This window comes from Bufo gargarizans, chromosome 3 (genome assembly GCF_014858855.1).
Source record: "Bufo gargarizans isolate SCDJY-AF-19 chromosome 3, ASM1485885v1, whole genome shotgun sequence".
Lineage (NCBI taxonomy): Eukaryota > Metazoa > Chordata > Amphibia > Anura > Bufonidae > Bufo > Bufo gargarizans.
Window position 1 is genome coordinate 510,370,692 of NC_058082.1, and position 26,504 is coordinate 510,397,195.

At 43.5% G+C, this 26,504-nt stretch overlaps 1 protein-coding gene across 1 annotated transcript in view; it reads right to left on the reverse strand.

The window, feature by feature from the left end:
- The window catches only part of APOO (apolipoprotein O), a 115,213-nt gene that overhangs the window by 83,820 nt on the left and 4,889 nt on the right, over positions 1-26,504 (reverse strand). Inside the window, exon 2 of the mRNA XM_044283955.1 lies at positions 4,146-4,253. Coding sequence (XP_044139890.1) covers positions 4,146-4,253 — 108 coding nt within the window. The remainder of the gene's footprint in view (positions 1-4,145; positions 4,254-26,504) is intronic.

The following is a 26,504-nucleotide window of genomic DNA, read 5'->3' on the forward strand; positions in this document are numbered from 1 at the left end:
AGGGGCTAATAGTTACTGGGAAAAAAGTTTAAAACATTTTAAAAAACACAAAAGTATTATAAGTTTAAATCACCCCCCTTTCCCGATTTTACATATAAAAATATATAAACAACATAAAATAGACATAACAGGTATCGCCGTGTCCGAAAAGGCCTCAACTATTAAAATTTTAAAACATTTTTCCTGCACAGTGTACACTGCAGGGGCTGGAGCCCCGAATGTTTTGTCCAGTGCCCCGAATATTTATGCTGGTGGTGGGCATAGGCGTTGAAGTTCTGTCAGGGCCATACTCACCTTTTCCTCCCTGGTCCTCGGCGCTCCACTGTGAAGGCTGCGCACAGTGTGAGGCCGCGCTGTGACCTCACACTGTGCGCGCCCACACAGCAAGAGGATTACCGAGTGGTGAAGAGCGACAGCATCCGGAGCATGAACGGTAAGTTTTTTAAAAATTTGGGGGCTGATGGAGGCACTGGGGGCTGAAGAGGGGCACTGGGGCTTAAAAGAGGCTGCTGGGGGGCTGATATGAGGCAAGGGGGGGGCTGAAGAGGGGCATTGGGGGCTGATGAGAGGCTGAAGAGGGGCACTGGGGGCTGATATGAGGCACTGGGGGCTGAAGAGGGACACTGGGGGCTGATGAGGCACTGAGGGCTGAAGAGGGACACAGGGGGGCTGAATAGGGGCACTGGGGGGCTGAATAGGGGCACTGGGGGCTAATATGAGGCACTGGGGATCATTCACATTCGGGTCTGATCTGAGGTCTTATTGGGGTCTTATTAACATTTAGGGTCTTATTGGGGCTTTCAGCTGAGGTCTGACCTCGGGTGTAATGAAAAATATTTTTTTCTTATTGTCCCCCTCTAAAATCTAGGTGCGTCTTATGGGCCGGAGCGTCTTATAGGGCGAAAAATACGGGTATGTTTAAAAATGATTTCTTCTCCCTTTATTATATTGATAGTGCGGGTCTGTATGCAGCGTGTGTGTGTTTGTGCTTTAGGGTGCACATCCTAATACAAAAGGCTGCGCACGCTATTCCTAGCCGTCTGGGCAATCCCACAGATCATCCCCCAACCCCCCTTGTACTTGTTCAGCTACTTGCAGGTTGCACAGGCATGAGTTCAGAACTTCAGTCACTTCGGTCCGAAGTTCTGAACTCATACCCACGCAGCCTGCAAGAAGCGTAACAAGTACAAGGGGGATTGATGGGTTCCAAATTCTGTGGTTAGTTTATAGTTGGGGGTTTTTCTTAATTTTTAATTAGGCTGACCATAGGTTAAGATGATCTGTGGGGTTGCCCAGACGGCTAGGCCCTTCACTGTAGTTATTAACCCCTTTCAGCAGTCCCCCATTCATTGAAGGGGTGACTGCTGAAAGGGGTTTATAACTACTGTGAAGGCCCCCGATGCAGATGGGGGCGTGGCTTCATGTGGTGGGGGTGGGGCTTCAAGTGGGCTCATGCCCCGGATGTCTTCAGACCCTAGCAACGCCCCTGGTACACTGTAATGGATTTGCCATTTTTTTTGGTCACCTTGTCACCCGCAAAAAATTGAATAACAGTGATCAAAAAGTTGGATGCCTCCCAACAATGGTACCAATAAAAACTACAGTTCGTTCTGGAAAAAACAAGCCCTCATACAGCTCTTTGGACGAAATGTCTGTCAGAAAATGGTAATGCAAAGAAAATTTAGATTTTTTTTTCCTCAAGGTATCTATTTTTTTTTAAGTAGAAAAACAAAAAAATAACCATACAAGTTTGGGATCCTCGTATTGAGCCGCAGAATAAGAATGTCCTGTCATATTTAGTATGCAGTCAATTGAGGGTTGTTTTTTTTCAATTTAACCCCACAAGTAATTTTTTTTTCCCATTTCCCGAAACAAAACATGGTAAATAAAATGGTCCCATTAAAAAACACAACTTATCCCGCAAAAAATAAGCCCTCATATGGCTATAGGAACAGAAAATTAAAAAAAGTTATCAAGTGAGATAACTGCATCTAAAGTCTCAAAAACCACTGTGGCCAGTGAGGATTCCGCTAATTGATTTTAATACGCTGGGTTTCACTTAAGAGACCCAGAGTATTCAAACTGCAATTCTTATTTTGGCCAATATAAGAAACAAGCAATAGACAGTAATAAACTCATTTTAAAAATACATAATTGTTCATATATGAGCATCAAAATCATTACAAAAATTTAAACTTAAAGAGGACCTTTCACTAGTATACAAACTAAAAACTAACTCTATCTGTGGGCAGAGCGGCGCCCAGGGGTCCCCCTGCACTTACTAGTATGCCTGGGCACCGCTCCGTTCGCCCGGTATAGGCTCTGGTGTCTCAGCTCCGTCTGTTGTACTGGACTGATTTTTTTGTAGGAGGCGTGTCCCTTGCTGCAGCACTGGCCAATCGCAGCGCACAGCTCATAGCCAGGCTATGATCTGTGCGCTGCGATTGGCCAGCACTGCAGCAAGGGACACGCCTCCTACAAAAAATCAGTCCAGTACAACAGACGGAGCTAAGACACCGGAGCCTATACCGGGCAAACGGAGCGCCGCCCAGGCATACTAGTAAGTGCAGGGGGACCCCTGGGAGCCGCTCTGCCCACAGATAGAGTTAGTTTTTAGTTTGCATACTAGTGAAAGGTCCTCTTTAAAAAAAAATACAATTTTTTTTTTTTAAATATAAAAGTATAAATCACCCCCCTTTCCGTATAATAAAAAATAAATACCTAATTACAAAAAATATAAACATCATGGGTATCACCACAACTAAAAACCCCGTACTATTAAAATATAAAAATATTTTTCCAATACGGCGAAAAAAGGGTCAAAATGGCCAATGTGCCATTTTTTCATTGCATCTCTTACCCAATTTTTTTTTATAAAATGTGATCAAAAAGTCACACACACTCCAAAATGGTATCAATAAAAACGAAAGATTGTCCCACAATTTTTTTTTTTCAAAGTTTACATTTATTTTACACTATATAGACATAAAAAACCTATACATATGGGGTATCGTTGTAATTGTACTGACCCAGAGAATGAAAGGCATGAGTCAGTTTTGCCGCAAATGAAACGCCATGGGAACAAAACCTGTAATACGGTGGAGGAATTGTGTTTTTTCCAATTCCACCCCATTTGAAATTTTTTACCGCTTTCCACTACATTAAATGTCATAATTAATGGTGGCATTAAAAAGTACAACTTGCCTTGCAAAAAATAAGCCATCATACTGTTATGTGAACGGAGGAAGATGGGTAAGAAAAATGAAAAGGCAAAAATGAAAAAAAGGGGTTAAATCTCTCCTCTTTCTGAGCTCAGCTGTACAGTGTCTTATCAGTGATTGATAGCATTCCCTGTGTGAGTATGTATACAGAGATTGCTGTCAGTCATTGATAGTTTTACAAGGGGGTGGTCTCAAGTTTAGAAAAAGTAGAGATTTAAATGTATACAATCAAAGGTTTTGTTGAATCTTTTCCCACAAAACTATATATCATCAATCTGCTCATCTCCTCTTGCTCTTTAACATGCTGCCTGCATATTGCACTGTATTTTATGGTGATAGGTATAGAGCAAGCAATGATCAGGAATGAATGTCCCCATTCCCAATCACTCCCTGCTCTTTTGGCCCATGTAAAAGGGCTATAGCAGATCAGGAAGTTAAATTTTCCCCCCAAAGATGTCTATGTGTAGTCACTCTCCCTACACTGCTGCATTGGCTAGTGTAAGGCTGAGTTCACATGGGCAAGATGAGGTGAACGCATTGCATCCGCACTGAATCCGGCACGATTCATTTCAATGGGGCTGTGTACATAAACGTTGCGTGAAAATCACAGCATGTTCTATATTCTGCGTTTTTTCACGCAGGACAGGCCCCATAGAAATGAATGGGGATGCGTTAATAACGCATTTCATCCGGATGCCATCCATGCAGAAAAAACGCAAACACTAAACGCAATCGCAGTGAAAACTGACTTGTTTTGGCTCCAAAATCGCAAGTTTTTAACTGAACGCACCCTTAACGCATCCTGAGCAAATCCGTCAAGTCCGTGTGAACCTAGCCTAATTGTATTGAGCTTCTTTTCAACAGAATCCAGTGTTTCAAATTATCCTCCATAATTGTTTTTGTGTCTGTACAATTATCATTTACCTCTTCCACTTTTAGGAGTGTCTTCTGAGGGGCTTTTGTTTCACTGGATGCATGTACATGGAGAGTGGCGAAACTCAGGCTAGAGGGAACAGCCAGAAACTTCACTGCCTGTAAAATAAAGAGCGTGATCAGTACATTTAGGATTCAAAGCAGCAATATGGAAATCAATCGGAGGTCAAAGCAGCATAGTTATTACGAAAAACTGCTAAGAATATCACTAAGGGCTCATGCACACGGCCATATGTAAATACGGATGAGGTCCATGTGCATTCCGCATTTTGCAGAAAGGAACAGCTTGGCCATAATAGAACAGTCCTATCCTTGTCCGTTATGCAGATAATAATAGGACATGTTCTATTTTTATTTTATTTTTTTGCAGAATTGACATGCGGACATAAGGAAATTGAATGCACATGGAGTTATTTCTGTGTTTTTCGCTGACCCATTGAAATGAGGGCTGCAAAAAAAACGTAATGGACATGGAAACAAAATAAGTTCGTGTGCATGAGCCCTAAGGCCCCATTCACACGGCCATATTTTTTTTTATAGGTCCGTATGTGGAACCATTCATTTCAATGGGGCTTGAATATTTTTTTTTTACATATTTTTTTTTAAAATAACACTGTGTGCATTCTGTGTCCATATGTCGGTTCTGCAGAAAAAAAAAAAATAGAACATGTCCTATTCTTGTCCGTTTTGAGGACAAGAACAGTCATTGTTACAATGGACGGCAAAAAAATGGATGCTACAGGGATGTCACACGGCAGTCATCTGTTGTTTTTTTTTGCAGACCGCTAAATACATACGGTTGTGTGCATGAGCCCTAAGTATGTACAGTAGGTCAATGAGTCAGCAATACAGAGAAACATACAAACATATTGGATTTTTTGCTCCAGTAAAACCTCCTGTTCGGGGATTACGTTGACATTGTCCTCTCCCCCTTATAAATGGCTGATTGAAAAAACACTGGATCTGCAATGTGTGCATTCTATCAAATGTTTCTAATGTATCATCCAGATGATTAAATATGTCCATATATGTAAAAAAAAAAAATATATATATATATATATATATACACAGTATATATGATATATGGCATGTCCTTACTTTTTCACATGATATATGGTATACAGTGCGACAGTAATTCAGGCCAGGGTCCCTGCTGTACCAGAAAACGGCTATTCAAGTTCATTGTATCTTAACAGAGAAGGTCACTTGTCATATCTTCTTCTGCAAAAGAGATTAGGCAAGAATACGCCAGTCTGTACTGGTGTCTAGTAGTCGTGTCTAATGGGTAGCAGATAAGCATATAAGGTGCTGACCTCCGGCTTATACGAGAGAAATAATGAATGTATGGATATGTAGCTGAAATGCACTTCGTTATTTCACATGTTTCATTAATTGATGGGAGACATACCCACTGAGTCACCATGTCACTATATGATCTCATAGCTTGCTAAAGACCAGAGATGGTTGAAACGTTGCCATCCTTGTGCTGCTGTTACCAATAAAGTAACCAGCTTGTTCACCAGAACTGTGGATTGTCTTCTTTATCTGCATACCTATGGGACCCCCAGCCAGGATCCCCATCCGCCAGCACCGACCTATCTACCTTTCTATTGGCAACTGTCCCTATATCGGGACCTGGAGTGCTGCTTAACCCTCTATTTTTCTACTGAAATACAGTATGGGCATGTTAGGGTGGGTTCACACTAGCATGAGGGATTCCGTTATGGCTTTCCGTTATAAAAGGGTTAAATTGAAAAAAAAAAAAAAAAGATAAATACAGGTTTATTAAAGGAACATAACGGAATCCATGGGATGGAATGCAAAACAGAAGCCTTTAAAAGCCATTCTGTTTTGCTCCGTCCTAATAGAAGTCTATGGGAAAACATAACGGATCCATCTGGGTCCCGTTATGCAAGCCGGAAAACAAAGTCCTGTCGACAGACGGATCCGTTATGTTTTCTCATAGACTTCTATTAGGACAGAGCAAAACGGAATGCCTCTTAAAGACGTCCGTTATGCATTCCGTCATAATGCAAGTCTATGGGCAGCAAGACGGATCCGTCCTTCCGTCTTATGGATTCCGTTATAACTCTGTTATAATGGAAAGCCATAACGGAATCCCTAACGCTAGTGTGAACCCACCCTTAGGCTACTTTCACACTCGCGTTTTGTGTGGATCCGTCATGAATGGATCCGTTCAGATAACACCACCGCATGCATCCGTTCAGAACGGATCCGTTTGTATTATCTTTACCATAGCCAAGACGGATCCGTCTTGAACACCATTGAAAGTCAATGGAGGACGGATCCGTTTTCTATTGTGCCAGTGAAAACGGATCCGTCCCCATTGACTTACATTGTGTGCCAGGGCGGATCCGTTTGGCTCAGTTTCATCAGACGGACACCAGAACGCTGCAAGCAGCATTTTGGTGTCCGTCTGCAAAGCGGAATAGAGACGGAACTGATGCGTTCTGAGCGGATCCTTTTCTATTCAGAATGCATTCGAATGCAAACTGATCCGTTTTGGACAACTTGTGAGAGCCCTGAACGGATCTCACAAACGGAAAGCCAAAACGCCAGTGTGAAAGTAGCCTTAAATGAGCCAATTCATTGTGATTGCTAGAGTTCTGCGGCACAATCCTGTGTATAATGGTAACTGGCTACTTTTTGTATAATGTTTTCATAAAATAAATGGGTCATGAGCTATTAGACAGAAAAGATATTTTGCTTGCGCCCAGACATAACTTTGAGCCCCTTCTCTCACTATAGTGATCACTGTAGAAGACCAAACAAACGTATTTATCTACAACAGCTTTACTTGAAGGAGCCTTACTGACCTCTAACATTTTCAGGATACAGCCGTTCCTTCAGCGAAGAGAATATATACCAACACTTGTATCTCTAATTACCTCTTCTTCTGAAGAAGTGCCAAACAAGATTACACACGGGAAATGGCGAAGTGCCAGGAAATTTTAAACATGCCAATCCCAGACTAAACAGGAACCAAATTATGAAACATATCATAACGTACTGTCGTGGTAAAGCCTATTTTTATGCCTACTAAATACACACGATTTGACAAAATGTAGAAACTAAACCCACCAACTACATCATAAGCTGGATAACTGAAGTGCCCCCAAATCCTGTCAGATGACGCTAGTGGGGTCTATTCTGGTACCATTTTGTGGCACGTGTCAAGTCCCTCTTCCACACAGAGGTGACTCTCCATCACCAGGGTAGAAGGCCCTGATTAGAAGCAACCTTCGGCACTCCAGTTGTTGTGAAACTACAACTCCCAGCATGCTCCTTTTGCTTCTGTGGGAGTTGAAAGTACAGACAAACAAGTGTGCATGATGCAAGATGTAGTTTGACAACTGGAGTGCCGGAGGTTGCTGACCCCTGATCTAGAAGAAGAATTATAAGACCATGCCCCCTATGACGGGGGTGTTATAGAACTACGTGCAACGCTATAATGGTGGAATCTGCAACAGAGGCTTTGACACAGATGTGAACATAGGGGCCCTGTATTGGTAGTGGATCCGCCAGGGGGTATGTAGAGGCGCAGGCCTCTTCATAACTTCGGCGGATCCACCGCCAGTTCTAAATGTAAGACGGCTTCCATCTTTGTCCTACATGCCAGAAACAGGCGTAGAAAATGGTAAATGAGACGGGCCTACCAGTCCGCCCACTTTTTTAGACCTGCCATGAGCGGGGAGAAGGCGCAGATTGTGGCGCAAGCAATCTGCGCCTGAAATACACCTAATATAGGTGTATTTCAGCTTAGTAAATGACCCCCATAGTTTTTACATCTAAAGACTATGGCTATCATGCAGCAGAGAAGGTTGTCAGGTGTCACACACAGCTTTCTGTGGCAGGTTTATTTTAACAAAAATCCAAAAATGGTTTGGAAGGGAATGAAAAATATAAAAGAAGGGGGAAATGTGGCCATCCCATGGAGAGTTTTTCCAATCTGAACACACTTGTGTGAAATTAGGTTAAGTCCTTCCTTTAGATTTCTTATTCCCTTCCAACCTACTACTGGCTTTGGCTCAAAAACTTTTACAAAAAGCTGTGTGTGACCCCACCCATACAGCACTGATCCTTAGGCCTCATGGGCCTGTAATGCACTGCTATTGCTGCCTCCATGGAACAGTAGATTATCTTCTAGAAGCAACGCTCAGGAGAAGACCTGTAGGTGTCAGTCCAAAATGAAATACAATAGGAGAGCAACCCAAATCTGCCTAAAGACAATGGGGGAGATTTATCAAAACTGGTGCAAAGGAAAACTGGATAGTTGCCCATGGCAACCAATCAGATTTCAGCATTCATTTTTCAGAGCTCTTTTGGAAAATGAAAGGTGGAATCTGATTGGTTGCTATAGGGGCAGTGATGGCTAACCTTGGCACTCCAGCTGTGGTGAAACTACGACTCCCAGCATGCTCCATTTATTTCTACAGAGTTCTGAGAGCAGCCAAGCAAGGGGGGCATCTTGGGAGTTGTAGTTTTACCACAGTTGGAGTGCCAAGGTTAGCCATCACTGCTATAGGGGCAACTAAGCCAGTTTTCCTTTGCACCAGTTTTGATAATTCTCTCCCGATGTGTGAACAGGATTTAAACTGGATCTGTCCCGCGCACAGAGGCTGTGGTTCTATGTGGCCGCCACAACAGTAATATCTATATTCTCGTAGCCATCAGGATTAGGATGACGTTTTTACAGGCATATTAGTAAGGTAAGTCTGACCCTTTTCTGCTTGAGTCCCACACATGCTCAACTCTGTGGAGACTGGAGTGCCCCATTTGTCCGTTCGCCTGAAATGTGGCATTTGGCCAACTGAAGAAGCCGGCTTCCCAACACAATTTACGGGCTGTCCACTTCTTTACTATTGATGGCCTATTCACTTCAATGGGACCAGCGCTGCAGTTACCAGCTCCCTCCACTACACAACAGGTGGAGCTGTGTAGTTCTGGTGCTGGGGCTACTCTGAAAAAGCTGATTGGCGGTGGTGCGGCATGTTTTGAGCATAGGCTACCAATAGTAATGGAGTGGACAACCCCTTTAAGAAAAAATATCAGTTTTGTATTGTGCTATCATGGGAACATTATTTTCCTGTCTTCATGGTACAAGGCACAGACAATCTCATTCATTTCCCTGAAGTAAGACTGCTGTTGCTTTCCTTCCGGCATTTTATTGATATAATGTTTATATTACACGTCTGTTTCCATCCTGTAAAATGATGAACAAAGTCAGATTTCATCCATTTTGCTACATCAAATAAAATTATTCAAGGGCTTGGCTGCACATGGAATGAATTCACCAAGTATGTCTCGGGGCTCGGCCCTGCGTGTGGGAGTTCTTGGCAACCGTGCAAAAGACTGCGGTGAATGAAACAAGTTTTTCTTTATGCATGGTTTGTGGCATAACAAAACTGATGGCAACCGACCAGCGCGAAAGGTTCGGATTTTCAGCACAAGCTAGAAGACTGTATGGCAGGGACATAACAGGGGCACAGCCACAAGTCTCAGTAAGCTTCTTATTTCTATTGTATTATCTTATGGGGTCATTTATTAAGACCGGAGTTTTAGATGCTGGTCTTAATACCCCTGTGCTGGCGCTTGATGCGCCTACGGATACTTTCACACTAGCGTTTTTTGCAGATCCGTCATGGATCTGCAAAAACGCTTCCGTTACAATAATACAACCGCATGCATCCGTCATGAACGAATCCGGTTGTATTATGTCTTCTATAGCAATGACGGATCCATCTTGAACACCACTGAAAGTCAATGGGGGACGGTTCAGTTTTTTATTGTGCCCGATTGAGTCAGAGAAAACGGATCCGTCCCCATTGACTTACATTATGTGCCAGGACGGATCCCTTTGGCTCAGTTTCGTCAAGCAAAAAGCCAAAGGCTGGCCGATCCGGCCCCCCTCCCCGCCACCTCGAAAAAGTAGCGTGAGCAGGGAAATGTCGCAGATATGGCTGCAAATCCCATTTGCGACCAAATCTGCGACAAAGGTACACCAAAAAAACAGGCGTACTTCTCATCATAAATGACCCCCTTAGTTTCTTTGTTTCCTATTCTGTCATTTTTTTTTATTAAATACATCTTTAGTAAGGTATTTTCAATACAAGAGACAAGTGTTTGACATGTGAAAGCAACATATGTAAGTTGGCAATTGGGATACAGGTATTCACAATAAAGATGAATTAAATGATCACAAAGTCCTTGGCATTTGCATTTCATGTCTCCTGATGAGCGTTATGTTCAGTGCAACACTAAGAACTTACAACAAGAAAAAATCCAACATAATGAAAATAAAATAAAGGGCAATAAAGAATCTTAAGGAGAGTGTACTTGACACTGGTTTTATTACAGGAGTATTCGTTACCCTGGAAAGGATGTATAGCTATAACAATGTGAATGTCATAGGACCCAATAAAGGGTGTAGAGAACCTCATTTGGACCATTGACAGTGAAATGCCTTTGACTTTCCTCTCTAGTATGTCGCTATACTTCAAAAACGTAATTATCAGACACTATGGAATGAATCTTCGCTATTTGGGAGGCACCGCTCCCTTCCAATTTCTTGCTATTAGTATTCTAACTGCATGCAGGACACGGCAAACAACTGTTCTGCAAGTGAGCTGGGACCTATCCATATCTACTAACGCTAATTCTGGGTGGAGATCACTTTAATGACGGAGTAGAAATCACTTAGCAATTGGGAGACAGAATCCCAAAAGAAGTACGTTTCAGGCAGAAGATGTGAAGTCTACAACCTTCGCCTCTACATCCTCCCCAACATTGAGGTGAAGTAGGAGAATAAATACGGGAGAGGCGTAAAGGTGTATAGTACCAGCAAAGGAGCAATTTATGAAATTGTTCCCGGTGTGATGCACAAGAGGTAGCTCTGTGCCCAACTCATCGCCATCATCTACACCGTTTGTGTACATGTTTTTTAGAGAAATCCCTTTCCCATTGAGACATCTGTGAGTGAGGAATAAATCATTTACCGTAAATCCCTCTATTGTATTGTGGGAGAGAAGGTGGAATATTTGCCCTCAAAGGGTCGGGAAGTGAAAGAGTGTAATTTTAATAGGAAACTTCCTGATGAGTTATTTGATTATACAGTGAGGTAAGTTGTTCAGGCTTTGGTGATTTTAAAAGGAAGGATGCAGTTTGGTTGTATTTGTATTGTTCTTCGGCTGGAAGATGAAATTTTCTCTGAAGCAGCGAAAAGGACATGATTTTATGACTTATGTCACACATTCCCTGGTCCTTCCAAAAATCTAAATGCAGATCTAATGTATGGTTGTCCCAAGTCTCAATAGGTAGGATACAGACTTTTACGCTAGGTGTGGAGCCAGGGGCGGACTAGGAACTTAAAGTGGCCCTGGAAGAAATACTAAAAGTGGCCCCGTTTTGTACCTGGGTCCAAATTGATGGAAGGCAGGGCCAGTAATACCATAATCGTGGCACATTATACCACCCCAACATTGCCAAATATCACAGTCCATCACAAAATACATCCCCAAAAAGGACTCAGGCGGCCCCCTGGGCATCGGCCCACCAGGAACTTTCCCTGTAAGGTCTATGGCCAATCCGCCTGTGTGGAGCTATCTAATGACGACATGGATAATTGTTATGCTGTTAAAGTTGCTTTTTTAATAGGAGACAGACTCACTTCCATCTGGGGCCACAACTTGTCTGTTTTAGCTCGTGTCCAATACCTGATGGGAATCAGTAAGGTCTGTAATACATACAATATACGAGGTGGATGAGCATCTTATGTAGAACAATTCTACCCATCCAGCCCAACTCATACCTGGCAAGGCAATCTAATTCTTTTTGGAGAGAGGAAAGGAGAGGTGGGAAATTAGCTGGGATTAGTTGTTCGACTATGGGAGTGAGATGAATGCCCAGATGTGGAATTCAATGGTCCGCCCATGGAAATGAAAATGCTGTTGAAAGAGGCTGTTTACCTGAATGGGTCAGATTTATGCCTAACATCCGAGATTTAATGACATTGATCTTGTAATATGAAATTGCACTAAACTGTTCTAATATACCCCTCGCTTCTAGAGAGATGACTGGACATAAGTTAGTAAAAGTATGACATAGTCTGCAAATAGATTGATTTTGTGGGAGATGGAGTCTATCATGAAGTTAGCTGATCTAATCCTTTCTGCTAGTGGTTTCATAATGATAGAGAAGATTAGTGGGGACAAGGGAAACCCTTAGCAAGTGCAATTTGAGATTTGGAAGGGATCTGATATGAAGCCATTTACTAGTACTTTTTCTGAAAGGCATGAACATAAGGCTTGAATGGCTGAGTGTATTGGTTCCACAAAGCCCAAGCAGCCTAAACCAGCAACGGCATACCCCCACTGTACCCTACTGAAAGCCTTATCTGCAACTAATTAAAGGATAACTGTCATATTTTTTTTTTATTTGCTAGTTTATTAGAGCTAGGCATGTATACCTGAGTTAGTCTGTCAATGATTGCCAAAAGATCTGTAATTACCTTATAATAACAGCTTTCATTAATGTCCTCTGTCCGTTTCCACTGCTCCCTTAAAAGAACGATGCTATGGCTCATCTGTCCCCGGCTAGGAAGACAGAGGTGCGGTCCTTCACACTGCATGTCTGCATTAGGCTTCAGAGTGAGGAGGCACTTCTCTCATTAATCCAATCTGATTGGCTGGCAGGAAGCTGCTGGCTACAGCAAGTTTGTATGTGACCTGAGGGAAAGCAGTTTTGGCCTCAGAGAACTGGCAGAGGAGCCATCTTGAGAAGATCCTCATAATGTAGGATTCAAAACAGCCGTAACTAAGGGGAAAACTCAAGGAAAACAGTGGTATGTGAAGAAACTAAAGATTGCTTTATGCATAATGCTGCTGCAGCAGTTACATATGCTAAAATAGATTTTTTCTAATGAAAATATGACAGTTATCCTTTAAAGTAGCAGAGAAGGCGTTCTATGCATATTGGCATGACATATCAGGTTGATAAGACGCCTAGTTCTGTCTGGTGCCTGACGGCCCTGAGTGAAACCCACCTGGTTCCATTTTATGAGGGATGGTAACATGGGCAAAAGTCTATTTACTAATATTTTTGCATAGTTGGTGAAAAAGTTTGAAGGCCCCTGGCTTAGGTAGAGTAATAATATTAGCTTTTGGCATTTCTATAGGGAATCTGCCTTCAGACATAGCTAAAATAAAAACATTACTAAAGGTGTGGAGTCCAGGTGTCGCAGAAATACTTGAAACATTCATCTGAGAAGCCATCAGGGCCTGGGGCGTTACCAGTTTTCAAAGAGGTTATTGCTTCAGAAACTTCCTGATGAGTTATTTTTATTATTCAGCGAGTTGTTTGGACTTAGGTGAGGGTAGATGAACCGACTGTAAACATTATGTCTAACGTGGGTTGAGGTGTTGTTCTATCCTCCTGCAGGTTATATACGTCATAATAATATGTGCAAAATGTCTTCGCTATGTCATAAGGATTGGCTATGGCACCGGGTTGGGACCTGGATTGAAGGGCCGTTATTCTGCTTCTTGCTGAAATCCAGCACCACTTCCTTTGTTTTGATGACATTCACTCTGAGATCTCGGCACCAGGTTACCAAGTGATTGATCTCCTCCAGGTAGGCAGTCTCGTTGGAGATCAGACCTACCACAACAGTGTCATCAGCAAACTCAATAATTGCAGAGGAACCAATACGTATATAATGAGTAGAGCAATGGACTCAGGACACAGCCTTGTGGGACGCCAACATTCAAGATGAGGGGGGAAGAAACATGTTTGCTCACACTATTTGAGATCTATCTGATAATTAATGAAAGATAATGAAAATAAAAAAGAACCGTTTCTGGTAGCATCATTTGGTCAAAATTCAGGCAGATTTAGGTACTTTTCTGTATTTAGAAAACTCATTTAACACAGAATTACCTAATAAGGTATATAAAAATGTGTTTTCTTAAATAGACAAAACCTTCATTAAACATTCAGCCTGGCAAAGGGTCTATCACATACATGGACTCAATATGCTTAAAAAGGGCACCTACCAAAAGAAAATGAAAAGACCTTTCAGTGGCAGAAATCCTAATACCGTAGAGACTCTGATGTCAAAATGTCCTGTCCTTTAATTCTGTCTAGTGCCGTGATGCCATAGAGACCTTGTGGGGACCCAACCCCCAAATACAACAAAGGTTGTAGATATACATAGGGGAGAACTCATTCAGTCAGCAGGCGGTAGCAGTATGCAATCCCCAAAATATGGTCTGATGTCCACATAGTTGTAGCACTTTGAGCCCATGGATGTGGACAAGATGTCACCAGGTAGTTACTGACTATTTGTCATGATAGGAGGAAGTTCTCTTATAGGTCCTCAAAGTGCTCTTGCTTCTTTCTACATCACACATTTGATAAGGTGGGATGACTTCTAATGGATTTCTCCATGTAGTATATATGCCTGATATCAGGATATTAGACTATGAGCCACACTTAGGACAAGGAAGGAGCAATGTCGGTAAATATATTTCATCTACAGCTCTGCTGCAGACGTGGTCCTCTATAAATAACAGACGATTCAACCTGGACATACTGTCATTACTCTCTATGTAAAGCCTACAGAGAAACAGGCAGCTCACATCAAATAACCAAAGAACCGTCACTTAGCAGGAAATTCACATAAAACATTATTTTCATCTACGAGCTTCCTGGAAGAGATCTAATCAGCCGTTAAGATTAGGAGGATTTCCTATATGCATCAAGGCTGGCCTCAGCGTAAGTAACAATACAACCAATGCAAAAGAAGTCATCTCCAGCTCAGTCCTACTGGACATTACCACACAGCAGGACTCATTCCATTAATATAGTAAACTCTACAGGGAGCAATTATTAAGACCAGAATCTTAATATTAAAAAATGTCCGCATAGGTTTTCACATTTTTTGATCCCAGAAAGCTGTTGAGAAGGCCAGGGTAAATCACCCCCTACAACTACAGTATACAGTTATATATAGGTCATAGATACCATTATGAGACTTCTGTTCGCTGTATTTGCCCGAAAAGCCCACACACCTAACCGCACATAACCATAGATCTCCATTGACCCAACATAGGTCTCCGTCTGGGTGTCATATGGCGGCTTACCAGTTTGCACTTTCCTTTACAAAGAGCCACCGCAAAGAATGCAAAGCACGTAAAATAGGTTTCCTTTACATTGTGGCCAATTGCTGACGTGTATGGCTTTACAGAGGCATATTTCAGAGGTATATGTAGGGTTATACTTCCAATGTTCACCTCCAACATAAAGACAAAGTGTGATGTGAACAGAGCCGTAATCTAATGTAGCTAAAAGGGTTTCCCCCCTTTTTACGTGAACAAGCTCTAACCATATCATGATAGTCCCTCAGAAGAGGGGTATAGCATCAAAATGTATAGACAATGCATGTTTCCATTCACTGGCAGCAGGCAGAGGTCTGGAAAACTGTGAGGAATTGAATGGGGGCCCCAGTTTCTCACTCACTGTAGTATAGCTGAGAACAGAGGGATGAAGAGGGAAGCGGAGGCTCCATATGTGCATGGCCATCCCATTACATCACACCGCTAGTCCACAGCCATCTGGCCATGTCCGAATGCACTCTAAAAGGGGTCAAAACGAGTCCAGACAATTTTTGCTGATTCCTACTTATTTTTCATTATGATCACAAGGCTTCATCAAAAACTAGGATCAACAAAGAAAAAGGTGCAGAGGTCCAGGTTCCAAATTGTGACAGCCTTTATTCTTCTTGTGCGGTAAAAACTGACCATGCATTCACATCTACGCGTTTCGGATCAACTAATCACGATCCTTCCTCATGACAAAAGTGAAAACCCACACTCCGGTTTAAGTAGGCATAGCCACTAATTACCGGGTGAGTAAAATAAAAGTAACATACATTTACCCCCCCCCCCCCCATTCAGTAGTGCATACATTTATATAAATCGAGCTAAAAAAAGTAAAAATACACCAATATTACAGACATGATAATCAACACGAGAGACAGGAATAAATCAATAATGCAAAATAAGATCCTGCTTACGATTTAAACCTGAGGGGGCACGAAAGCCCATACAAAAGATCCAATATGATTCTCTATTTAGTAACTTGCGTTTATGGTCACCACTTCTATTGGGAGGGTTCACTCTTTCCAGGCCTTGAACTTGTAAGCCTTTTACGTTACCCTGGTGAACAAGCGCATAGTGAAGACTCACTGCTGAGACATTCCTTGTTTTGATAAAAGGCAGGTGTTTACGGATTCTGGTTTTCAAGCTGTTAGTAGTACAACCAACGTATTGAAGGTGACAAATTGAACATGTTATGCAATGAACAACATAACTTGTATTACAGTTAACATATTGTTTTAGCTCATATGGTTGCTGCATGGCAAACGAAAAAACGGAAGGACCAATCAATATGTAATTGCAGACCATACAAATGCGATGTCCGCACTTGTATGTGCCTTTGTACTTCAGCCAAGTAGAAGAACTGCGAGTTTTTTCTCCATATAAACTTGGACTGATTCTCTGTGCCAGGGTTGGCACACGACCTGCAACACATTTGATGCCCGCTTGGGCTATGTTTGTCCATTGCTCATCAAAGTTTAGAACCGCAAGATGTTTTTTTAATAATCCTACATATTTGGGGATATTCCGGACTATAACTGGTGACAAAAACCAGAGGAAACTCCTTTTTTGGGTTGTAATGGTTCGATAAAAACAAAATCGGTTCTAGACCTTGACGATACAAATTTCTTAGCCTGATCAAGGGTCCATGAAGGATATTGTCGCAAGGATAATCTGGCAGAAACAACCTCCGCTTCTTTTTGATAATGCAATGGCCAGGGTTGTTAATGTTCTGTATTTGTCGTGACGCCAATTGCAGCGTGCGCAGGGTACTACCCCAGGGCCCTTCCAAGGTGTTATAACGTGCGGCCCAGATTAGGAATGCCATAGGGGTGTAATGGCCTCTAACAGTGATGGCGAACCTTTTAGAGATTGAGTGCCCAAACTGCAACCTAAACCCACTTATTTATCACAAAGTGCCAACACGGCAATTTAACCTGAATACCAATATAGTGTATCTTCCATGTACTTTATCATTTAGCTATAATAACTGCCTGTGCCGTTCATAGCGTGCCCTTTGCTGATGAAAGAAAAGTCTAAGGCTTGTTGGTACACCATAGACTTTTTCCAGGGTGCGGGTGCCCACAGAGAGGGCTCTGAGTGCCGCCTCTGGCACCCGTGCCATAGGTTCGCCATCACTGGCCTATAATGTCTCTGTAGGATTATGATAATTGTGTCAACAGTGTTTCCTACCTGGGTACGGCTGGACTCCTGGCTCACTTGCAATAAATTTGAGTGTAGTGATAGTAGGAGTAATAGAGGAATTTTGCAGCAGAAATGATGTCCAGACCTTTAGATGAAGTTCAACCGTTTATTTAGGGAAGATAGCTTTGATCCAAGCAGTGTACAGCTTTGGTCTCTGTTCCTATCAGGTTTTAGTAATGATTGGCAGGAATTAATGCTCTAAATCTGGGGAGCTTGCTTGGTAGCTCTGTACTTGTGGCAGGAATTAAGCTTCTGTACTTTTCTATAACTTCTGCTGTATGGGGACCGACTAGCTGAGCAGGAATGACTTCTAGGTCTCTGGACTTGACTCACAGATAAATTCTCAGGGGATGCTTTCTTCCTGGAACTCTGGAGATTGTAGTTTTCTGCTTCTCTTCATCCAGCTGAGGCTGAAGGTGCTCAGACTGAGTATAAGATCAAGTCTCAGCCAAGACAAGATCCCTGCTGTCTTCCATATACAGGAGTTAACAACTCTGGTTCTAACTGTTTTTTTCCCCCCTCCCTTGCTGCAGGATGATGGAATCCTCCACTTCTCTTCAGCAGGGGGTGGGGGCAGAATAGAACAGGATTGTTCCACTCTGAACTGCCATAACATTAAAACTATCTCTACTAATGATGCTGCCACCTGCTGGTATACCAGGAAAATGACTTGAACAATGGTATTTAACATGGTTTTAAATGCACATTTGTGGAGAACATAAGCAAAATCACATCAGATGACAGTGTGAAAGCTCTTAGAAGATAGTAGCGGGGTAGAGGCGTGTAGTAACACAACTCTGGGGTGTTACAATAAGTTTGGTCATCAGAGCAATTACATATTGCTCTGATGAATTCACCTTTTGGAACATTGTGGATGACATGAGGAGAATGACATGACGTAGCTAGCGGGGTTGTATTGCCAGCTATATCCTTGCGAAAAGTAGAGGTGGACACAACATTGGTACTAGCGTCACCAATGAGTATTAAGTCCAAAAATGGAATGGTGTAGATATTTCCCTCAACCCAAAAATTAAGATGGCAATTGTTATTGTTTAGGAAGCTCCCGAAGAGCGGGTCGGCCGCCACATCGCCCGACCATATAAATAGCAGGTCGTCAATGTAGCGACCGTACCACCTCAGGGAAGCCCCGCATGGATTGCCTTCCGAGAATAGATAATGATGTTCCCACCATGCCATGTATATATTCGCCATGGAGGACGAGAATTTGGCCCTCATGGACACTCCTGTTCGCTGTAGAAAAAAAGACTGGTCGAACATAAAAAAATTGTGGCCCAGCAAAAACCATACTACCTGACAGACATAATCCTGAAATTCCAGTGAAAAATCTGCATGTATGTTTAGGAACCATTTTAAAGAAACAAGAGCCAGATTATGAGGGATAACCGTATAAAGTGACATGACATCTGCCGTAATCCAGGAATAACCCGGTTGCCACGTAAACTCATGAAATAGCCTGGAGTACGGCACGAGTGTCTTTTAAAAAACCTGGAATACATTGAACTAAGCGTTGTAAAATACTGTCCACCCAATGCCTGACACTATAGGTCTCATGGCTGGAGGAAAGCCTCCTTTATGAATTTTGGGAAGCAAATGGAATATTGGAATAATTGAATGTTGAACAAATATAGAATCTCTGTTTTTGTCTTAAAAAGCCTTTTTCCAGGCCAAGAGACAAAAGTGGCAGTAGTTCCTGCTGATATTGGGGGGTGGGGTCGCGATGCAATCTAAGGTAAGTATTCTCATCCTCCAACATGGATTCTGCTTTTTATAAATAAACCGATCCATCACGACCACAGATCCCCCCCCCCTCCCTCGACAGCCTGTTTGATAATAACATCATGTAAATTAACCATCAAAAACTACCGCCAGCCTTCATACATGACAGCTACTGATCTATGCAGAAAGCTATGTTCACATACTTCCATGCCTAAATCCTCACGTAATCTGCATATTCATTGTTGCTGCGGATTACGCCCAGAAAAGATAGAGATTAGTTCCATTAAATTACAAGTGGTTAATCCGAGGGTAGATCCACTGGCATATCCATAGCAGAAATCCGAATTTCAGCCTCAGATTTCTGCCATAGGTTTTTTTTTAATTCATGGCGATGTATTGAATAGCAAGGGATTAAAAAGAAAAAAAAAATACAAACCACCAAATACTACACATACTGTACGTAGCAGACACAAGACAAAAACCTCCATCCTGTTTCCCAAGAGCATAGTACAGTATAAGGTACGACCTTTTCAAAACAGACAATAGCAAACAAAATTCTTCTCCTGTGTAGAATACCTCCACGCTAAGCGTATTAGGTTACAATAAAAACAAAGGCGAATAAACAAAGCGACTCTACTGCCCCCTGGTGACTGTAGATGTGAATAGAAGGAGAAAAAAGGCTAACGATAAAAACTACAGACATCAGAAACCCTAAAGAGTAACTAAAATTGTATTAACCTTTATTAAAAATGTTTTAAAAATAATTTTATTAATTCATTTTGCTGTTTTACTCAGCAAATTGGCACCCAAAGTCCTAGGTACGGGAGCAATGGGGGAGCACACATCACTACTCCTGCCCCCTCAGCTTGGCTAAATGATGGCACAGTGGTACCCTGTATATATGTGCTATGCCAGGATTAGCTGAGCCGAGTGGGCTCCTGCTTTTCCCACTAAAAGCGATGTACAAATGTACTGAATCTGACGCACAATCGGCACCCATGAGTTTGGATGCCTATGTGCATAGTAAAACAACAAAATCAATGAATAAATGGAATTACTTACCGGTAATTTTATTTTACGGAGACCATGACAGCACCACCAGAGAGAGGAGGATCCGCCCCCCGAGACAGGAAACCTGCAGAATAAAAAGGGCGGACACTCTCCTCCCCTTCAGTGAGTTTTTCAAGTACCGGAGGAAGGCCGCCAATATATATTAGACATGTAATGAACATTATTATTTTTATTTTTTTTTTCTTATCACCCTTTTTTTTTTATATATATATATCACCCGTGCAAAAAAAGGACACATAGGGAGGGAAAGCCGTGGTGCTGTCATGGGCTCCGTAAAATAAAATTACCGGTAAGTAATACCATTTTTTCCTATCGCCCATGACAGCACCACCAGAGACTTACCAGAGGAGCTCTAAGGGTGGGATGTAGAAAGAAGGACCCCCTCACCAAAGGAAGTATCCCCCGAAAGGTTCAAGTCCAACCTATAGTGTTTAAAGAAGGTAGAGGGTGAAGACCAAGTGGCAGCCTTGCAAATTCTCTCAATTGGAACCGCAGACCTCTCTGCCCAAGATGCCGCCACTGCTCTGGTTGAGTGAGCCCTTAAGCCAACAGGAGGGGACAGACCAGAGGAAAGATAGGATAAGGAAATAGCAGCAACAATCCATCGGGCGATGGAATTTTTAGAGGCTGCCGAACCCTTATTCACTCCCTGATATTGCAGAAACAGTGAAGAAGACTTCCGCCAGGTAGATGTGGCCGCTAGATATGCTAAGAGAGCACTTCTGACATCAAGACAATGGAGAGACTCTTCCTCCCTAGTAGAAGGATTCTGGAAAAGGGTAGGAAGAACGATCTCCTGAGAGCGGTGAAATCTAGAGACAACTTTCGGGAGAAAAGCCGGGTCAGGGCGAATCATAACTTTGTCATCTAGAATCAGAGTATACGGAGGATTTATGGAGATGGCCTGAATTTCACTAATCCTGCGGGCGGAAGTTAAGGCTATTAACAGGGCCAATTTTAAGGTCAGAAATTTGATAGAGGAGGACTCAATAGGCTCAAAGGGGGGTACTGCCAAGGCTTTTAGTACTACCTCTAAACTCCACGGAGGAGGCTTAGGTACTGACACAAGGGAGGCTCTATCCACGGCCCTAAAAAACCTGGAAACCCACGGATTCCCAGCTAGGTTTAGATTGAACAAGGCAGACAGGGCAGAGACCTGAACTCTTAGAGTGCTGGCTGCTAGGCCCAGCTCTAACCCCTTCTGGAGGAACTCCAGGATAGTCTGTACCGGGGCTACCGCCGGGAGGTTCCCTAACTGGATCTGAGCGAAGCCAAGAAACTTATGCCAAATCCTGCTATAAATTCCAACCGTGACCTCTTTTTTACTTTTTAACAGGGTAGAGACTAGGGCGTCGGAAAACCCTTCCTTGTTCAGCAACCACCTCTCAAATTCCAGGCCGTTAAGTGTAGGTTCTCTACGGTCGGATGTAACACCGGCCCCTGGCTTAGAAGCCCCTTGACTGAAGGGAGGACCCAAGGATCGGACACTGACATGGTTCTGAGTCCCGTGAACCAGGCTCTCCTGGGCCAAAAGGGGGCTATCAGGATAACTCTGGCCTTTTCTTCCCGAATCTTCCCCAGAACCCGGGGAATGAGGGGAAAGGGGGGGAAGGCGTAAGCTAGCTGAAAATTCCACTTCTGGGACAGAGCATCCATCCCACAAGGGGACCCCGACCGGTCTAGAGAAAAGAACTTGGGAACTTTTTTGTTCGAATGGGTAGCAAACAAGTCGATTTCCGGAAGACCCCAAAGATGTACAATCTTCTGGAAGACTACCGGGTCCAAAGACCACTCCCCCTGAGACAGGGTATGACGGCTCAGGAAATCGGCTTGTTTGTTCTCCACTCCCCTTATGTGAACGGCTGAGATCGAGGGACATGTTCTCTCTGCTAACTGCAGAATAGAGAAGGCTTCTTTCATGAGGGTTTTGCATCTTGTTCCTCCCTGCCTGTTTAAATAGGACACTACTGTCCTGTTGTCTGACAAAACTCTCAAATTCCTTCCTTTTATCTCTGGAAGTGAACTCCTCATAGCTAAGCCCACTGCCATCAGTTCCTTTAGATTTGAGGAATGCATTTTCTGAAGGGAATTCCAATGGCCCTGATAGTAAGAACCTTGAATGTGAGCTCCCCACCCCCAAGGGCTTGCATCCGTAGTTAGACAGACCAAATTCTCGATCTTCCAGGGGGACCCCTGTGTTAGATTTCTTTCTACTAGCCACCAGGCTAGTTCCTGGATAGTCTGGGAGGAGACTTCTAGACTGGCATCCAGTGACCTGTTCTTCCCCCAACTGGCCAGAATCTCCCATTGTAAGGTCCTGGAATGAAGCTGTGCCCACCTCACTGCAGGGATACAAGACGTGAGGGAGCCCAGGACTGACATGGCTTTCCTTATGGTAGTCACTGGCCTGCGGGATAGACTCGCAACCTTGTTCTGAACTGTCTGTATTTTTTCCACGGGTAAAAAACATCTCTGGAGAGAAGAGTCCAAAATTAGGCCCAGGAACACCTGCTTTCTTAGCGGATGGGGTCTTGACTTTTCCTCGTTTATCACCCAGCCCAGTTTGCCTAGGATGGAACGGACCTCTAGAACTGCAAGATTGCAAGCTTCTTCTGACTGGGCAACGATTAAAAAGTCGTCTAAGTAAGGGATGAAAAGGATGTCTCTTTCCCTTATGTGGGCCGCCATCTCTGCTACCAATTTTGTAAAGACTCTCGGAGCCATGGAAAGCCCGAAGGGGAGCGCCTGGTACTGAAAATGTTCCAGATGACCATCCAGAAACACTGCTACTCTTAGGAACTTTTGATGTTCTACAGCAATGGGAACGTGGTAATACGCGTCCTTTAAGTCGAGAACCGCCATAAAACACTGAGGGTATAAGAGATTGATTGCTGATTTTATCGTCTCCATCCTGAATTTCTTCGGCTGAAGAAAAAGATTTAGTCTCTTTAGATTTATGATGGTTCTCCAGGAACCGTCTGGTTTCTTGACCAGAAAAAGCGGGGAATAGAATCCTTTCCCCCTTTCCTCTTCTGATACCGGGATTAAAACGGACTTTCCTACTAGTTTCACCACCTCCTTTTCCATGATGGATCTGCCCTGCACGGAACCTGGAACTATGGTGGGTAGGAATCTGGCAGGAGGAGACTGAAGGAATTCTAGGTTTAGGCCTCTGGAAATGGTATCGAGAACCCAAGGGCTCGAGGAAATTCTCCTCCACTCCAAAGTGAAAGCCTTCAGTCTGCCCCCTACCGGAATGCTGGCGTCATTGCTGATCAGGCTTCTTTTTGTCTGAGGAGGACTGACTAAAGAAAAAGTTTCTGCTCCTTCTCTGACCCCTAAACCGGTCTTCCCTAGGTCTTCTATCCTGTTCCTGGTTACCTTTAAAGGGACGAAAGGAACGGCTAAACCTGTTTTTACTGGGGAAGGAGCTCTGAAAACCGGGAAACTTTCTCTTCCTATCAGCCGCCTTATCCAGGAGGTCGTCCAAACTAGGACCAAAAAGATACTCCTCCTCACATGGAACTCCGCAAAGTTTTGTCTTGGAGGCTGTATCGCCACTCCAATTCTTTATCCATAGAGCTCTCCGAGCGGAGTTGGATAAGGCTGCTGACTTAGCGGCTAGTCTGACAGAGTCAGCAGAAGCGTCCGCTAAAAAATCGGCTGCTTTTTTAATAGTAGGGAGGGAGGCCAGTATCTCCTCACGGGGAGTTCTGTTTTTTAGCTGAACTTCTAATTCGGAAAGCCAAACTATTAAAGAACGGGCCGTACAGGTGGAGGCTATACTGGGCCTAAATGATGAGGTAGATGCCTCCCAAGCCCCTTTAAGAAAGGCGTCTGCTTTTTTATCCAGAGGGTCTTTTAATATACCCATATCCTCAAAGGGCAAGGCCGTCTTCCTAGAGACCTTGGAGATGGCTACGTCAATGCGAGGAGCCCTATCCCAGGAGGCAGAGTCCTCTTCTTTGAAGGGGTATTTGCGTTTGAGGTTTTTGGAGATAAATACCCTCTTATTTGGTTTCTTCCACTCGCCTCTAATCAATGCGGCTACATTTTTGTGTACCGGAAAAGTACCATGTTGTCTGGCCTCTAGACCCTCAAACATAATGTCCTGAAAGGAACGGGGCTCTCGGGTCTCTTCTATGCCCATCGTAGAACGAACCGCTTTTAACAGTTTTTCCGTATCTTCTACAGGAAAACATGGTCTCCGCCCCTGACCTTCTTCCTCATCTGGAGAGGACTGTTCTGAGATGTCTGAAAATTCAATCATTGAAGAAGGCAACTCTTCCTCTCCCTCTGAAACACTGGGATTACGCCGGGTCTCTTTACGGACCGGCCTCTGATCCTTCTTGGCAGTTAACGAGGAGTTAACCTCTGACCGAACTAACGCCTGCAGACATTTATAAAAGGAAGGGGATTCCTCCGCAACCGTTCTGTCTATACATGCTTGGCATAACTTTTTATCCCACTCAGAGGGCAAACCCACTTTGCACAGAGCACATTCTCTGTTTTTCTTTTTGGTCACCACTTTTTTAGGCTTAACCTGAAAACAAACAGTAACGCCAATTAGTACAAAGGGAATCTAGGTCATAAGAGACCCCACTCACCCCTTCAGAGGTACCGGAGCAGGAGGGACCGCAAGCTCTTCAGATGGCTTGTCTTCCTCCATGATGCAGGCCAAGTCGCAAAAGGACGCCGGCCCCTGGAAAATCGCGCTCCTCTCATAGGGCGCTACTGATGACGTCACCGCCCGACGCCAGCGCCGGTCACGTGACGGCAGGAGCGCTATCCGGCACTCACTGCCGAAGCCCCCCCTCTTCCTCCCCCAGGCAGCCCGCGTCAGTCTTCACGGCACCTCCACAGAGGCGCCGGCTTCCAGCTCCAGCACACTGACTACTCCCTTCGGAGCTCAGCTGTGCCTCTGAACGGACCCCCGCGCATAACGATGCCGCCAATCTTACAGGGACCGCAGGTCAGTAATGGAGCGCCACCAGGGAGAGGGATCCGAAGCATCCATGCTGCAGGCTTCCCACTGAGACAGGAAACCACACTGAAGGGGAGGAGAGTGTCCGCCCTTTTTATTCTGCAGGTTTCCTGTCTCGGGGGGCGGATCCTCCTCTCTCTGGTGGTGCTGTCATGGGCGATAGGAAAAAAGTGTATTAGAAAAATGAATTTAAGGCCATTTTGAATATTTTTTTAATAAAGTTTAATAAACGTTTAGTTACTCTTTAATCCCTTCCCGATGAGATTTTCAGTTTTTTACTCCCCGACTCACCAGTCATAACTTTTTTATTTTTCAGTTCACATATCAGGACTTGTTTTTTGCAGGATAAGGCTACATGCACACGAACGTTGTTTGCTTCAGTGTCCGTTACGTAGTTTTTTTTTGCGGATAGGATGCAGACCCATTCATTTCAATGGGTCCGCAAAAAACTTGGACAGCACACCGTGTGCTGTCCGCATCAGTATGTCCGTTCCGTTGTCCCGCAAAAAAAAAATTGTGCATGTCCTATTTTTTTTTTTCTAGTTTGCGGACAAAGATAGGCATTATTACAATGGATCCGCAATAAAAACGGATGCCATACAGAACATTATCCGTTTCTTTTGCGGATCCGCAGTTTGCGGATCGCAAAACACATACGGTCGTGTGCATGTAGCCTAACTTGTGCTTTTCTAAGGGCACCAGTTAATATTAGATACGATGTAGTGGGAAGCTGGAAAAAAATCCAAATGGGGTGGAATTGGAAAAAAACACAATTCTGCTGCAGTTTTACGGCATTCCCTATGCAGTCAAAGATACCCATTACCTTCATTCTCTGGGTCAGTACGATTACTACGATATCACAGTTTTTCTGGTGTTCTAACATATTTCCGTTTACCACCCTACTTGCGCTCTTTGTTCTGCCAATGACCATATCTTTTGCAGCCCCAATGAAATATATACGGTTGTGTGAATGAGCCCCAATTCCTTAGCTTCAAATGTGACTTAAAAACACATCTTTTCAGGCAGGCTTATTATGTTCCCTAATCCTACTCTTCCCTCTTTCACGCAAGCGAGTTTTCCGTCAGGGTGCGATGCGTGAAGCAAACACATAGCATCCGGACTGAATACTGACCCATTCATTTCATGAGTGACGATTTTCACACGTCATTTCTCTGTTCA